The following is a 16,861-nucleotide window of genomic DNA, read 5'->3' on the forward strand; positions in this document are numbered from 1 at the left end:
AACGTCATTCCCAGGCAAATACTTTAATTTCCTGTGCCTTTAGAAGGTTTTCGCCAGGCTCCAATTTCACGCCATTAAACACTATTCACAAAAATGTAAGAGTCATTTAATTGAACTGGAACTTAAATTCATTTTGTGAATGATTTACAATATTTAAGTCACTGCTCTTTTCCTTTTGTTCCGTTTAGTTCTATCTTTTTAACCATTAGAATTCACCTATAATCCATGAATATATTTGCATATACATTTAAACACATATTTGTCAGAGCTCAAAAAAGTCTGCCCTATCTCTGTAACTATCACATGGCATATTACACATATGAACTGATATAAGAAATTCTTACCAATATGATTAATGTGCGTTTTTAAATGTTCGGTCATGAATAACTGGTTTCCGCAGTACAAGAGTATACAAGTAAACCCACATAGTAACAAGAACGTTTTCTGTGGTGTTTTATATTTAAGGTTCAACATGTCTTTAACGCATGTTTAAAACACAAAACTTGTTAATATCATTTAATTTTTATTGGAAATATTGATTGATAAACCTCAACTACACGGTAAATTATTATAGCCATTTCCGTGTAGCCACACGTAAATGCAAATTTGTTAGTGTTTTAAATAAAGAATTCTAATATGACTAGCAATGCTTTAATCATAACAACGATATTATTTATATATACGCCACGTCAACGTGATATTTAGCGCCATGTACGTATCAAGAAATAGCGCTTCCAAATTTCATGAAATATTTTACTTAAGAACATGTTTGAAACGAAATGTCACATTGCACAAATGTGTTGATTAATTTACACACATAATGAGTTAGTTATTAGCTATAATTTCCGCCCGAACTGAACTCTGCCGCAAGACGTATCACCGTTTCCGGCCTTAGCGTGTATAAACAAAGACCTACTATTGGCGCAAAGCTTGCACGAAGAGACAGTTCTATCATATTTGTTATAAATTTTACAATAAAGGACATATTAGAATCGAAATAATTTATAGCAAAACAGTGCTTTATCACTATTTATACACGATAGGCGGTTATACGTCGGGCGTAATAATTTCACAAGAGCGCAATATACATGACATCGAACCAAGTTATTTAAAGCAATTTCTTAAACAATGAAAGCAATTAAAAGAAATTTCCTAAACACTGAAAGCAAGTCTCCCGTGTTATAATCTTTTTATGTTGCGGATGTAAATACTAGTTTCATTATTATCTTATTTAATCATGTTCAGATGAGGTATAACCTAAACCTAACAGTATTTTCCTGGAATATATATTTGTACAATAGAGATCGTATAAAGAGGCGTATAAAATTCCCATCAGTATCTTTATCGTATAAAATCCTTACCAATATCTCTAACTGCTTACAGTGGGGTTTTGTTTTGTTTTTGTTTTTAAAAATAACGTTTCTGGTTTTCGCTAAAAGATTGGAGAAGCCAAATCATATGCTGACAGTCGCGAACTTGAGCCAACAATCTCCTGCTACTCTTGCATTTGGGTAGATCTATATGATTGATGAATCAGCTTTCTACCAACATAATCGAAAGTACTTGAAAGCAGTTCCAGACTACTTTAAAGTAGCGGGTGTCTACCAATAATACGCCTTAAGAATATTCAAAAGGACCTGCTTAAGCATTGACAAATTTTAAAACAAGGATTGACGGGCTGATTTAATCCATCTATATTACATATTCTACTCACGAGGGAACCAACTACAACAGTCAGCGTCAGTGTCAGAAAGTTTATGGCATAATATGTTGGTCATTGCAAATTCTATAACCAGCTAGATTGTCCCTCTAGAGTTTATGCCAATGAATAACTCAAAATTTTGAAAAGTGACGGTATCCGCAGTTCTTATTCAACGTTCACCAAACTTAATCAGACAGTAGAAATAACGAACCAGATAGTTCTTGTCACCCTATAAGATAAGCCCTCGATTGACCGAAAATTGCAAAACTTCACTTTAACTTGAACGGTTTTTATCCTCGGGGACCGGTATCAGTGGAAATGGCATACTAGTATGTCGTTAACCAGCGTTGAAAATCTCGTATGTTCATGTCCGTATTTTTTCCGGAGAGACGAAATAACGGTTTCAGGACAAAGAAGTTAATGGATCCAAGCTACTTCTTTCAGACATGTTAATGAAAGAAGTCCGAGGCGTGTGTCCGAAGCGTCACTTTTTCATGGCATTATAAATATCAATGAGCCACACAGGACAACTGATTTATGATCGAAACCAAACAGTTATATAGCAGTCAGTTACCAATAATTTTACCACAAGTGACTTTTTACTTTGCAAAACAAAAATGACCAACACGTGTTGGACCCCTTTGGTGTTAAATCGAAGTTTTTATTAAGTCTAAACATTATCGATTGCATTTTTCATGACACACTTCAAGTTTCTAGTTTCTTCAATTATCGCACATATTCGAGATTTTAGAAAGGAAAATTATAAATTGTTTAAATATTCGTGATATACCTCTTTAAATATGTGAATTAAAGATTGAAGAAACGTCATTTACAAACAGTACCCCAGTCTTAAACGCTAAACTTGGTCACAATTTCCTATAGCAAAATGGACCCTAGTGTGCCATTTGTAAAGAAATACCCTAAACAGTAAGCGTTATAAGTACAAAGGCTTGTAACTGATGAATTCCCCGGACAATTTCACTAAAACTTGCAAAGCCACAATTACAGTTAAAAAAATATTACTACGTTTTATTGATTTACTTTAAACCATGCATTAGCTGTGACTTTGGACGGGCTTAAATGAAATAAAAATCAGACGGCTCCCGCGCTGTGTTCTTTAGCTGTTATTTATAGGTGGCGTGTATGTCATATTTTCACAAGATCATAAGTATTTGCCTTTGTGACCATAATAAGGAAATGGTTGCACGGAAAATATTTCCCCTGTTTGATGACAATTATTGACCAAATGATGAGTCTGAAATGTATACATTCACTTGAAAAATAAAAAATCCTACTTTAAATTTAGTGAATTTCTGATAAGTTTCTAAATTTTCCGATATTTGCGCATAATGAAATGCATTTTTTCAAGTTTTATGTTTAAAGCTGGTACATAGAAAGCGAATCGGTGTTTCTTAAATGTCTCAATTTGTAGTTTTATTATTAGAAATCTAAGCCGCGAAAGAGTCGCATACCTATCTATACATATCTTTTTCTTCTTATTAACATTTTCGCTTCCTTGGTTACTTGATTTTATGTCTGAATGCAGGAAAACGTGTTATCATAATCTGGTGCTCAAGTGAATCACTAGACTTGCATATTGTCTGCTTTTACCCATATTTGAGTATAAATCATTATGTCAGAAATCTTAAATTGTACTATTTATCCGTCTAATGCATTTCTCACATTTTCAGTAATCAAAAACCTGAAAGGTGAGCTTCAGACGAAAACAAGTTTCCTGTATGCATGGAAATTGGCAGACTTTGGTTATATAAGTCTACAGCCTGTAAGATTTGACCAAACACATTTGATTGGTGTTAGGAATGGATAAATACTACCTATGCAGATTCTTTAAACCTAAATTTTCTACTTTTCTGCGATATTGTAAAATTTAAACGGCTTAGTTAAATTGCAACGTACTGATATTTTATCTAAAAACTGTAGATGATGGCACAATTAGACAGACTTTGTTTTAAAGTTTTATATCAAAATTTTGATACGTTCAGTGTGGTGAAGATTTTAATATAAAATTTCACACTAAAGTTGCTGTGCCTGGGGCACTTTTTACAATTCATATTTTCTTAGTTTAGACTATGTATTGCTCATACATATGATTATTCAAACTGTTATATAACTGATACCAGGACTTGCATTGATTTTCCCTGTTTGATATTTATCATTTTTTTCCCACGTACAGAACAAACTAGTTCATTGACCGCAGGTATGCAAAACAACCATTTTACATCAAATATGACTGATTGTTTCATTAATCCGCCGGTATTTGGTCCCGCATTGCCCCCTTACATGCAGGTTTTGAATTCACAACAAAATATCATGCCCGTTAGTGTGCCTGTACAGCAGCATTTAAACAATGTAAACATTCAATCACCGGCTGTAAATGGGCAATTTACAAATTCGCCTGGAAATATGCAAACTGGAAAAATACCATACGTGCTTCCTGGTATCAGTGTAGCTATGTCACAACCAGCACCAAACTCATGTTTGAATGAGACAAACAACTTTTCAACAGACAACACCGTATTGTGCCAACAAGGACAACGTGCTCCCCCAACAATTGATAGTATGCGCTATCGCGAAAATAACGTGCCTCAACAGTTGATGGACACTTTACCCCTTCAAACTTCTTCTGAAAATAATTTTTTGCCCCCGCCGACAGAGATGGATACCTTGCCCCCTCAAAAACTAGCAATCGTTACTATGTCCCCATTGGAAAATTCTACATATGTGGCCCCAAATACTGTGATACACGAGTCAAGTCACAGTGAAATAAGTACAATCAATCATGCGTCGGTAGACGATAGTGCTGATAACACACCATGTGATAAAAACGATCAAACTGCTACTTACATAGAATTAAATGCAGCAAATTCCGACGAATATTTATCAAAGTCTCATAACGTTTCATCCGTTGGAATGAATACACAAAACACTAAACAATCCATTTTCAGGTCAAGTGATCGCGTAAACACACCAACGGTTTCAGATAACAGTCAAAATAAAGGAGTAGCGCATGTTTCTCGTGCGCGAAATCGTAGTGTGAGACGTACGCAGTCATTCAAACCATACAATCGTAGTGTATCGGCCAGTAGGGAACGGAAATCCCCAATTTCTAAAAATAGCCAACAGCACGAGGTTGACACATTGAACTCTAATGTTAAAAACTAGGACGGCGCGGAGAAGGTTTACCTGAGATGTGCTTCGCTTAACGTACAGGGATTATCAACAAAAAGATCAAATAAATTAAATAGCGATTATTTAAAACGCGTGTTCAATAATCATGACATTGTAATGTTTACAGAGACTTGGAGTGATGAATATTCAGATTTAAATGTTGACGGTTTTGGTTACTTTATTTTGCATAGAAAATTGATTAAAAGTACCAGTAAACGGAATTCGGGTGGGATTGTCATTTATATAAGAAATGAATTAATTACGGAAGAAACCTTATTTTTTACAAGTCAGGACGATATTTTATGGGTTAAAATTTCAGGAGAAAAATGATCACTTGATAAAGACTTTTATTTAGGTTTATGTTATGTTTTGCCAGATGGCAGTAGTAGGCAAGCTTTTGTAGAAAATAGTATTTTTGATAGAATAACTGATTCACTTATACATGTAGAAAACAGCTGTAACGGTAATTGCTACTTAGCTTTGTTTGGTGATTATAATGCACGAACGTCACTGTTACCGGATTTTGTTTCAAACGATAATGATATGCACATGAATATGTTATATATGCTACCTGATGATTATGTCTGTGATAATGTAATGGAAAGATTTTCCCAAGATGCAGGTCATGTAAATAATAATGGCATTCAATTATTAGAATTTTGTAAACAGTCAGGGTTACGTAAAGTAAATGGCAGAGTCGGTAATGACATGCATATTGGTAAATGTACATTTGTAAACAGTCGTGGTTGTAGCCTTATAGATTATGTATTATGCAAGCCTGAAATGTTTTGTAATATAAATGAGTTTGAGATTGATATGCCAAATATTTTGTCCGACCACTGTCTAGTTAGTTGTATGTTTAGTTTAGATACTCATAATAAAATTGTTGAAAATGATGATATATACGTTGAGAGTGAGAAATATATAGATTTTAAATACGTGTGGAATAATGATTACAAAACTCAGTTTATCGAGAAGTTGTCGAGCACAGATATTTCGCATTGCTTAGATGCATTGTCCAATGATATACTTTTGTGTTCTACAAAGCAAGATGTTGATGATTGTTTACAAAGTTTTCAAACTATTGTTGATAAAGTTGCATCTCCATTGTTTAAAAAGGCAGTTTGGAAACGTACTGAAAATGATAGTAATGGCTCATTTCAAAATAATAATATTTGGTATAATAACGAATGCTGTGAAAAGAAAGATGTATTTTTAAATTTATTGAATAGATATAGAAGTGATCCAAATGATGTCAACAGAATTAATATGGTGCAAGCACGGTCAATATACAAAAATACTTTAAGAAAATGCCGGTATAATTTTGATAAAGAAAAAACATCAAAACTTGTTAATGCTAGGTTTAAGAATGCACGATTGTATTGGAATATGTTGAAAGAAACTGCTGGCGTTAAAAACACAAATATACCTTTGTCATCTTTTGAAATGTATTTTAAGTCAATAAATAATCCAGAAGATAGATTTTTTAAACCAGATGAAAATGTGTTAAACTTTATAGAGCGTTATGAGCACAATGAATTTAAAGTTATGTTTGCAGAATTAAATGAACATATTTCTTTTGATGAAATATATAGGGCAATTAAACAATTCTTTATTGCTGGTGGAAATGTATTTATACCTGTTTTACATAAACTTTTTAATAGATTGTTCGATATAGGCTACTTTCCCGAGTCATGGTCTGAGGGTTACATTATACCTTTACATAAAAAGGGAAACGTTAACAATGTGGATAATTATCGTGGAGTTACATTATTGAGTTGTTTAGGCAAGCTTTTTACACATATACTTAATAACAGACTTAGAAATTGGGCTGAAGAATATAACGTGTATGTCGAAGCTCAGGCTGGATTTCGCGCTCATATGAGCACCATAGATAATGTATTTGTATTACATGGCTTAATAAACCATATGTTAAACCAAGGAAAACAATTATATGCTTTATTTGTTGACTTTTCAAAAGCTTTTGACTATGTAGTGAGAGAAAATTTATGGTATAAATTGATCAAGTTAGGTCTGAGAGGTAATATTTTAAACATTATGCAGTCTATGTATCAATCAGTTAAGTCAAGAGTAAAGTATATGAATAAACTGAGTGAAGAATTTTTTTGTATGCTTGGCGTTAGACAAGGGGAGTGTTTATCTCCCCTTTTTGTTTTCTCTTTGTATTATGATCTTGAAGATATATATATTCAGAGTGGGACACAAGGTATAGACGTTTACATGTTCAAAGTATATTTATTATTGTATGCAGATGATATTATAATTTTTGGTAATTCAGCCGAAGAATTGCAACAAAATATACATTTATTAGCAGATTATTGCAAAACCTGGAAGATGAAAGTAAATACAACGAAAACAAAAGTAATGATTTTTAAAAGAGGTGGTACAGTACCTAGAAATCTTAAATTTTATTATAATGATCAGAGTTAAAATGTGTAATAGGTTTACTTATTTAGATTGTTTTTACCAGATGGGCTGTTTAACTACAGCACAGGGATACACTATATGGCAAGCATAGAAAGCTATATTTAAGTTACAATAAGGTATTTATACAAATTTACATAATTAATCCATAAGCATAAATTAGATTTTTTGATAAATTTAATAGCCCTATTTGAATTATGGAAGTGAAAAGTGTTGGTTTCGCCAAAGATTTGTCCATTGAAAGAGTCCATTTACATTTTTGTAAGAAATTACTTGGAGTTAAAAAGACCACACAAAATGATTTCGTTTATGGTGAATTAGGTCGAGTTAATTTTAAGACTGTGCACTATTACAATATCATAAAGTACTGGGTTAAAATATTGCAAACAAGTGAAAATAAATGTCTCGTTAGTATATAGAATGCTCAAAAGTGACCTAGACGCTGCACCAAATAAGGTAAACTGGTGTTCTTTAGTGAAAAACTTGTTATGTACTCTTGGTTTTTATGTTGTATGGTTACAACAAAGTGTTGGTGATATTGGTATGTTTCTATCTGTAGTTAAACAAAGTTATATGATCAGTTCAGACAAAATTGGCACGAGAGATTAGAAAACTCTAGTAGCATTATTTTACAGAAACATTTCAAATTTTAGGTTCCAGCCATACTTAGAATATTTTACAAACGATAGATTTTGTCAATCATTATGAGATTAAGAGTTTCTTCTCATAGATTACAAATAGAAGCAGACGTTGGTCAAGACCAGCAGCTACACCATTAAATGAAAGATTATGTCATATTTGTAACGTCTTAGAAGACGAGTATCATTTATAATAGAATGTGTAATATATAATGAACTTAGACGCACATATATACATCGAAATATTGGAGAAGACCAACATGTTTAAATTTGTGGACTTATTAAATAATGAAACAAAATATGGTAAGAAAGCTTGGAACATTCATATACAATGCTTTTAAGAAACGTAATGCAGTGTTATATGGTAATCATTAATGATATATTATGCAATGTTATAATACCCTGCAATATAAATGAATTTTTCTAGAAAAGTCCTTGGTAACAAAACCATAGTGCTGTGAATAAGAATATCAATATAAATAATGATTCTGATAATTTGCACTTTTTTACTGTTTATTTTTCTAATATTGTATTTCTATATATTCTTGCATGATGTAAGTACATGCAGTTCTATTCCAGCCAGTCACCTTTCTGTTTCGTTTCTTTTAAGGTGACGCACAACTGGAATGTTATAGACATTTGATTGTGTTGTAAAATGTATAGTTATATGTACATGTATGAAAATGACATTGAAAGCTAGAGATTGCTTTTAACTTAATAGAACCTTCTCCGTTGGGATAAACTATATATTTATGATATTTACTTACTTGTGTCATATGTATTCATAGTCAATATTTGTGTATTGCTGTTACTGTTCACCATAAAATTTTGTACTTGTATGCCTCATTTGCTTCTTAGCCTAATGGATTTATATGAAATAAAACTGTAAACTGTATCATTCTTTTTTGCTTCTCTCACTTTTTAAATGTACGACAAAAGGCGAAATGTTTCTGGGTCAGTCGTACGAATGGTCACTGGAATTTACACTGGTCACTGGCAAATGTGCTAGAAACAATTTTATTTTGTGTTAACTAATGAAATACTGTATTCTATCAGTTAAATATTTTTATGTCCCATTACTCACACTGTGAAAATATGAAATCTATAGATATAGCTCCGCCTCCTCATACATTGTGTATGAATTTTAAATTATTTGCTTAAAACAGGATGAAAATTGTAGTCGCACTTTGTTCTTTATAGTAAATTTCTCGATTCAAATTATTTTACTTAATGAGAATTTCATAACGTTATGCAGGAAAAAATAAAATAAAATGGAACTTTATGTTGTGTGCGTCTTTCTAACGTCACAACACGTCTGACGTCATGTATGTTTTCCGCGCTGAGATTAAAAATTGTTGCAAAATGTACATCTCAACGTAACTGAGCATAAAATAAAAAGAAAATTTGTTTGTTTTTCGTGAATATGGAATATATCTCACTTCTCAGTGAGAAAATGTTCACACTTGCACTCGCGCTACGCGCTCGTGAAACTATTTGAAATTTTCTCACTGAGATATATTCCATATTCACTCAAAACAAACAAATATCCTCTATGTATTTCTCAGACTGATGTTTATTAAGGTTCTTTTTTAGAAAAATTTAGCCAGTTTGAAAACTTAGCCGTCCAGATTGAACACTTAGTTCAAGCCTTATAGAAAGAGGAACTGTTTTGCCAAGAAGCTCAGTTGTGTTACAGAATTTAAGAATTTGTGCAATATAACAATAGTCATGGTATGCAAGCTGTATCGACATATCGCACATAATGTGTTTAAACTATAAGGTTTGTGAGAAATTTTCATTCCAGGAAGACTATACTTTTAGTACCTCATATATTGTACTTTTCTGTGCAAACCGCAGGATTGCCATATGAATGGTCACTGAAAATCTGACAGCTACGGGAATTTACATGAATGGAGTCGAAGACCCTGGTTGTATAGTGGTTGAACTATCCGTCAATGTTTTCATGAAAATGTCTTTATGGCGAGTACAAACAAACAAAAAATCAAAGAACACGAATTTTGTGGATTTCAAATATTAAATATAAGTTTGAATATTATCTCTTTAATTTCGCAAAATACACTTAGTACCACACGAAACTAAATGAATTAAAAGTAGGCCCTATTGCACCATTATTTAAACTGCTAGGTCTTGGTTCTTTATTGTTAGATCAGCTGGAACTTTTGGGCCATTTCAGCTACTCTGGTCCCAAAATATCTAGAATATTCGAAAAAATATATACTGAGGTTTTAGCTCACTGAGCACAAAATGCTCTGGGTAAGTTCGCCGTCCTGTCCACACTTTTCTTTCAACATCATTTTTTTCAGAAACCATTAAAACTTTGCCTGGATGTTCCTTTGATGGTCCCCATCCAAAGTTATTTAGCGAATTTATATCCATGCACAATTATGGTTGCAATGGCACCCAAAATGCAGATCAAACAAATCGCCTTCTCTTGAAACACAAAGCTTAGATATTTCGTATGTAGCATTTGTTAGTAGCCCACTACCATTTCTTCGTGCATCTGTGGTTACAATTTGCCCCGCCCTGTGTTTTGCATAGCCTCTATATAAAAAACGTTTGAAATATTTTTGTATAAACCCTGAAGGACTTTAGTTTAGATATTTGTGGTTTCCAAAATAATGGGGCAAAAGTGTGAAATTGGGGTTGAAAGTTCAAACCTACTACCGTTTTATTTGGTCACCTATTTTATATGACAGCAAATACTTCAAATAACAAGGAAATAAATTTTGTGAAGTGTTTAGAAACATTTCAACCTTTAATTGGAAAGTTCATCGGATTCCCAGAAAGATGGGTGATACATGTTATAGTGCTTTATGATAAGAAATTGTGTATAACAATAACTACTTTAACAAAGTTTGTTTGTTTGTATAAAATAATCCCCATTATTTTCAAAATCACCCAAATAAGAACAATATCAAACTTGGCGTCCTTTTGTCTATAAGGTTGTAAGACAAAGCGCTTGAACATTTGGTATGTATCATAGTGTACTGGTCTCTTGTTAGAAAAATGCCCTTCCCATATGGGTCACTGGTTTTACATAGATTTATATAAGAAAAACTTTCAAAAAACTTTCTGTCTAAAATCTAACGGCATAAAGCTTAAGTACTTGGCATTTTTTTTACATTTTGTAAAGGTTCTCTTGTCTGTGCTGTAATTTTAACTTTCACAACAGCAAAGTGCCGTCTGGAGGATGTAAAATGTCTCCCCGTTCCTGCATTCAGTGTTGTTATATTTTCTGGTCCTTTGGGATCACGGAGCCTATTCAACATACGTGTTCCGATTAAGGCGGTGCTAGGGGGCGTGAGAGATGTTGCATATGTCATAACCTCTCATAGGCAGACTCAGTCAAACCGAGTCTGCTATTATTCTTCTTGGTTGCATTTTTTTTTTACATCCAAAGGATCTTTTTACAGGTTTTATTGTTTTGACCTTTTTATTGACTAAAATATTTGAGTCATTGAGACCTTGTGTCCATTAGTAACGGGTTCAAAATTGTCCAGGGAATATTAAATGTGTTTTCATCAACATTCTGTATAGATATGTTTTTGCAACCGTTTACAAGAGAAATTTTACGACCAGAATAATTCGAAAGAAATAGTTCAACTGGTTGTCAGATCTCTACTAATTTGTAAGTGTTTTGTGCTTTTTTTTCACCTTATTTGTTGGGTTCTGTTTTTAGGAAAAGATGTTAAGAGTTAAAGCTATATAAAAATAATCAAGAAAATAAAATGTCAGTGTTTTGCATTTCAGAAAACATGAAAGAAGCTGGCGCACGAAGCCGAAACATTTGTACGGACATGTGTTCTTCCGACATCTGATTACCTTACAGCATTAAATAGTCCATGGTAAATAGCGCTTGGCATGATTTGTATATTTTTCTAAACTCTTTTTTTATAAAAGGAAATGAAACATTTTCATGAGACTGCAATCTAAGTTAAGTCATATCTCTTTAAAATACAATAGAGCTGAAACTTAAATTGTGATTTATTGCATAAACATGTGCTATCCTCAAATGCTCACTACTTAACCTGGTCACAGTTGTAATGGGTATGCATAATATCACGTTTAATGTTGATTACCCTCGGGATTGTCCAAGTGGCTCTTGCGTTTTGGTCTTTGAATTACTCAAAATTGCGAAAACTGACACTGTCCGCTCTTTAACCTTAAAAATTCTTTTTCTTTGTTCGACAAACTTTGTTACAATGTGCATGGGTATAATATCTCGGCAAAGGTCGATAGCCAGAGGACCCTCTAAGTAATAATGAGTTATGTCCCTTTAATTACTCAAAGTTGTGATTGAGTGTATACACTCTCATTCGTCTTGGTAATATTTTGTATTGGTATAATCTCAGACAGATTAAATAACCATTGGGATGCTTACAGTCGCTCTTATATGTTAAGTGTTTAATAACCAGTAAGAAATATTGTACAGGTAAACCTGAAATTTATGATTTGTAGTTTCAGTTAATTGAGTCAGGTCAAGATCACTGTTACTAGAAATAGAAAAAAAAATCCAATCAATATTATTCAGTTGGGAATGGTGTGGACGGTAAAACCTGGTAAATGATATAGTTTTCATTCTATTTGCATTTGGGTAGATTGGTTCAAGTTGATTGTTACTAAATATAGACAAATGGTTTCGATAAATAATGTATGTAAGGAGCAGCTTTGAAAGATACCTAAACTCTGTTGCATTAAAGGATTTCTATAGGCTAGGGAGAGAATGCTTTATACAGTGTGGGACCGGTTCAATGTTTTTTTTTAGTTGCTTTTACATTCACACATTTTTGCAAAAGTCCTTTGAAAAAAACTAGGCCATTAAGTTTAATCATAAGTTGCTTTGTCAATACTTTAGACACCAATTTTTTCACCTGATGTGTAAGACATCTAGTCAGAAAGCTTGGGGTAAGGGGCTGGCTAATATCACCAAAAGTTCAAAGTGTTACACAACTAGTGTTTTGGGGTAGAATAAATTCAATACGGCCCCGAGCCTTGGATTTCTTGGCGATTTCGGGCGTAGCACAGGTTCTCAGGTGACGCGAACCCTTCGGTTCCTATGGTAGCGAGAATCCCAATGTCACGTATCAACCGAGTAATAAATTGATGCAGTCTAATAGTTTAAACAAATTTTATTTAGATAACATCAGTGTATTAAAGTGTGAATTGGAGATAGAAGAGGAAACCACAAATTAAAAATCAGGCTGTCAGACCCCGGCTTAGAATATCTAAATTCTAACTTCGAAAGTTATCAAAAAGCTCTTAAAATTATCCAGAACTATTAAACATGTATTTATGAAGGTATCATCATTGTTTGTACCTGGATCTCTAAAATATCTGGCGTAAAAAAAATCTGTGACAAATTATCAACACACGGCTGCTCTCTAAGAAAACCGGATTGCAACTGAACTGAAACGCGTTCAACCCGGTATCGAACATGCGTACAAGGAACAAGTGACCCGGTCGCGCGAAAGAAAAAAAAACTTACGAGACGACAACGTTATGAAGTTCGAGTCGTTTAGTAATGCGTGACCCGGAAGATGGAAATGGTAAACAAAATACGAAAGCTCACGTAGTCTGAAATTCAAGGAAATAAGCAATAATAAAGAACGACAACCACGAGAAGCTATAAAAATGTCGGGGAAGAGTGAAATCTATCTATAGGTGTAAAAACGCGAGGTCTGACGTGAAATAACTGCATAAATGACTGATCAAATTTAGTCTGAAAAAGTCACATGTTTATTCCCGTTGAGAGATTGATACTTTCACATTGATTAAAAGACTGGGACGATACATCTTCAGATGAGGCGCTTTTATATAAATTTCTCTTTTATGGAAAAGAAAACAAAACAACCTCGAAAACAACTTCAAAGTTTATCAAATATTGAATCGAAACTATCACCATCAGATCGGAAATAACCTAACTCGAGAATGAGAGCTCACAGTTAAATATGTTTCCTTTAGAAGTAAGAAATGATCGCTGTTTTTCGAATGTTGAAATGTGCGCATAAATATTAAATTTTATGCGCATATTTCAACATCACTCCTGTGCGTTTGTTGCAAGTAAATTTAGGTCTCTCTTAACGCTTTGGAGGTATTTTTTTTTTTAAATTTAAATATCATTTCGATCCAACGATCCAACATCATCGTGCATATTACAATTTCTTACTTTCAGGTAAATCTAGAATCTCTGCAAGAGTATCGTTAATTTAATCTACATTGAGGTTGATGTTAAATCAGTGCAGCTCTTAATAATTATATGAGCCGTACCATGAGAAAACCAACAAAAAAACAAAGACAAATATCAAACAGGGAATGTCACGTACCAAGTGCGTTTGCGATAAGCATGGATCCTGACCAGCCTGTGCATCCACTCAGTCTGGTCAAGATCCATGCTGTTCGCTAACAGTTTCCCTAATTGCTAAAGGCTTTGAAAGCGAACAGCATGGATCCTGACTTCGTGGATTCGCAGGCTGCAGGTCTGGTCCCATGATAGTCTCAAACGCACTATGTTGGTTTTCTTATGGCACGGCTCGTAAATAGATCTATTCAGAGAAAGAAAGTATCAATGCATGTTTTGATTCAAGCTATATATATATTTTTTAAGGAGAAACAGAAGAAGCAGAAATCGGATCAGAGATCGAAGCAGAGACCTTCTCTTCCGTCGGTAAGCTAAATAATTTAGCAGTAATTGAAATTCAAACACTACTTGCATTTTGTTTCCTATACACAAAGAGAGATTTTACGTGATATATTATTATTATACCACGCTATATTTGTGGCTGTTACGTCCACCCCAACCCCATTTTGTTTATAAGCACGATATCTAAAGACAGGACAGCTATTTTACACATGTTTGCCGGCTGCATTATGAACAGCATACTTCGTGTGAATATGTAAATGAAACAGTGTTTCTATGTTATGTCTTTATAACATGTTTTAGTACCAGTAGCATAAATCCTAAGAATATAATAATGGGGAGGTATATGTAAAAGCCACGAGGTCATGTTGCAACGCCATGGTGTTAAGTTATACGTTGACACTACTTGCGACTAGGACTCTTAACTATATAGTGAGGCTGAAACTAACAAGTAGTTGACCCTTGAAGCAAAGGTCAAAGTCTTTTCACGATTTTATTTCCTTTAAATACCTTTACGCGTAATATAATTTACTTGAATCATGTACTTTTAAATATAGAGCCAAGATACTCAGGGTAGCGATATAGTATCATCATGACCTTCTTGTTTTTTTTTATAATTACAGTTACGATCCAAAGCCACCAGTTAGAGACCGTACCATAGCTCTTCGCATACTTTGATTTTTCAAACTAAAGTGATTTTTACAAGTGCACCGGTTACGATAAAAATGTAAACAACGGACTCTGTCTATGAAACTTTGAAACGAATGAATGACAGTCGATCTTAGTCATAATACTGATTGACAGTGAATGCTAATGACTCCATGTGTTGCAGAAAGGTATTTAGTTTGTAACTGTAATTTCCCATTAATTGAAATTCTCTCAAAACTGGTAAAATAATTACTTATATTTGGACAAATCTTATCGTCTTTGCCGTTCGGCTGCTGCAAAAAGGGCAAATATAAAATATTCAGTGTAAGTAATATTTCACTGGTACTGCCAGTTAGTAAGTTCATACTCTGAACAACACGTCAGAGAAATTTGGGCAGATTTCACCAATTATGACGTTGGCAGCATTAGATTATATTTTTTCTTTACACAAAAAATGCCGTTAGGTAACAAAACGAATACGCCGATAATCCGGAGTTCACCGATTATTGTTCCAGTTCACGCAATGTAATCCAGCAATTAAACTGCATAGCTATTAGCTATTGCTGTTATAGGGAAGTGGTAGAGTGTCTGCCTTAGGTGTGAGAGGTCCTGGGTTCGAGTCCCAGTTAGAACTTAACTATTTAGATTCTGCTAAAGCATAGTTTTTCTGTTAATAGACTGTTCCAGATGTTCTAAATTTTTAGCACACAGTATCATGGATCAGTATTTAGCAATTTAGATCAAAGTTGAATGTTAAATCAAATGCACCCAATTAGAAAATATTGACTATATTATGTCCCTTTGATGTTTATGCTCTCCATGTTCAAGAAGAGTTACATGTCCTTGATCACAAAACTTTCGTTATCATGAAAATATTAAATGCTCATAACTCCGCACTTCTGGTTAAAATATTGTCTATATTTCTGTTTTTGAGAAATATATGGACATTTTGTCTTCATTTCAAAGCTTTTTAACTTCAAACCTATGATTTGAAAAACTTAGGTACTATCTCTACACCAGTGCACTGTTTGTCGGAAGAGTTTTTCAAGTAAATCCAGCCTTAACAGACATGTGCGGAACCATGACAACCAAGAGTATTTCCATTGTGCTACGTGTGGAAAGACTTTCCATAGAGTAGATACTTTAAAAAGGCACGAGAAGAATGTGCATTCTAAAGGCACAGAACAAAGGGAGACACACCTCTGTCCTTCATGTGGGAAGAAATTCAAAAATAAAAGTGCACTATATGATCATCAAGGTGTTCACATAAAGAATTACGAGTGTGACATTTGTAAGTACAGGTGTGCCAGACCTTTTAACTTAGAAAGACACAAGCGATGTCACACAAAAGAAAAAAAATCAATGTCCAAACTGTTTCAATCAGTTCATGGACGTGAAAAAACATATAATCGTGTGCAAGGCTGGACCAAGCCAAACATTTAAGTGTGATCAGTGTGAGAAAGTTTTCAGAGCAAAGCGCTACCTTACAGAACATAAATCAACCATGCACGGAAACAAAACATTTAGATGTTCAGAATGTAACGAACACTTTAGAAACAGAGTTGCGAGATTACATCATGT

At 33.7% G+C, this 16,861-nt stretch overlaps 1 protein-coding gene across 1 annotated transcript; it reads left to right on the forward strand.

Moving 5' to 3' along the window:
• The first annotated feature begins 5,455 nt into the window (after positions 1–5,455).
• Positions 5,456–15,293, forward strand: LOC128557288 (uncharacterized). Its single transcript, XM_053544522.1, has 3 exons — positions 5,456–6,932; positions 14,600–14,659; positions 15,256–15,293. The coding sequence occupies exons 1-3, from the start codon at positions 5,456–5,458 to the stop codon at positions 15,291–15,293; spliced, it is 1,575 nt and encodes a 524-aa protein (XP_053400497.1).
• Positions 15,294–16,861: the final 1,568 nt, after the last annotated feature.

The sequence above is a fragment of the Mercenaria mercenaria genome, chromosome 5, assembly GCF_021730395.1.
Source record: "Mercenaria mercenaria strain notata chromosome 5, MADL_Memer_1, whole genome shotgun sequence".
Lineage (NCBI taxonomy): Eukaryota > Metazoa > Mollusca > Bivalvia > Venerida > Veneridae > Mercenaria > Mercenaria mercenaria.

Bases quoted from the DNA above. Each gene is read 5' to 3' on its own strand.
- LOC128557288 (XM_053544522.1), top strand. From the start codon at position 5,456: ATGCTACCTGATGATTATGTCTGTGATAATGTAATGGAAAGATTTTCC. The intron at 6,933-14,599 runs GTAATATTTTAA...ATATTTTTTAAG, and splicing joins GATCAAGTTAGGTCTGAGAG to GAGAAACAGAAGAAGCAGAA. The intron at 14,660-15,255 runs GTAAGCTAAATA...TTATAATTACAG, and splicing joins AGAGACCTTCTCTTCCGTCG to TTACGATCCAAAGCCACCAG.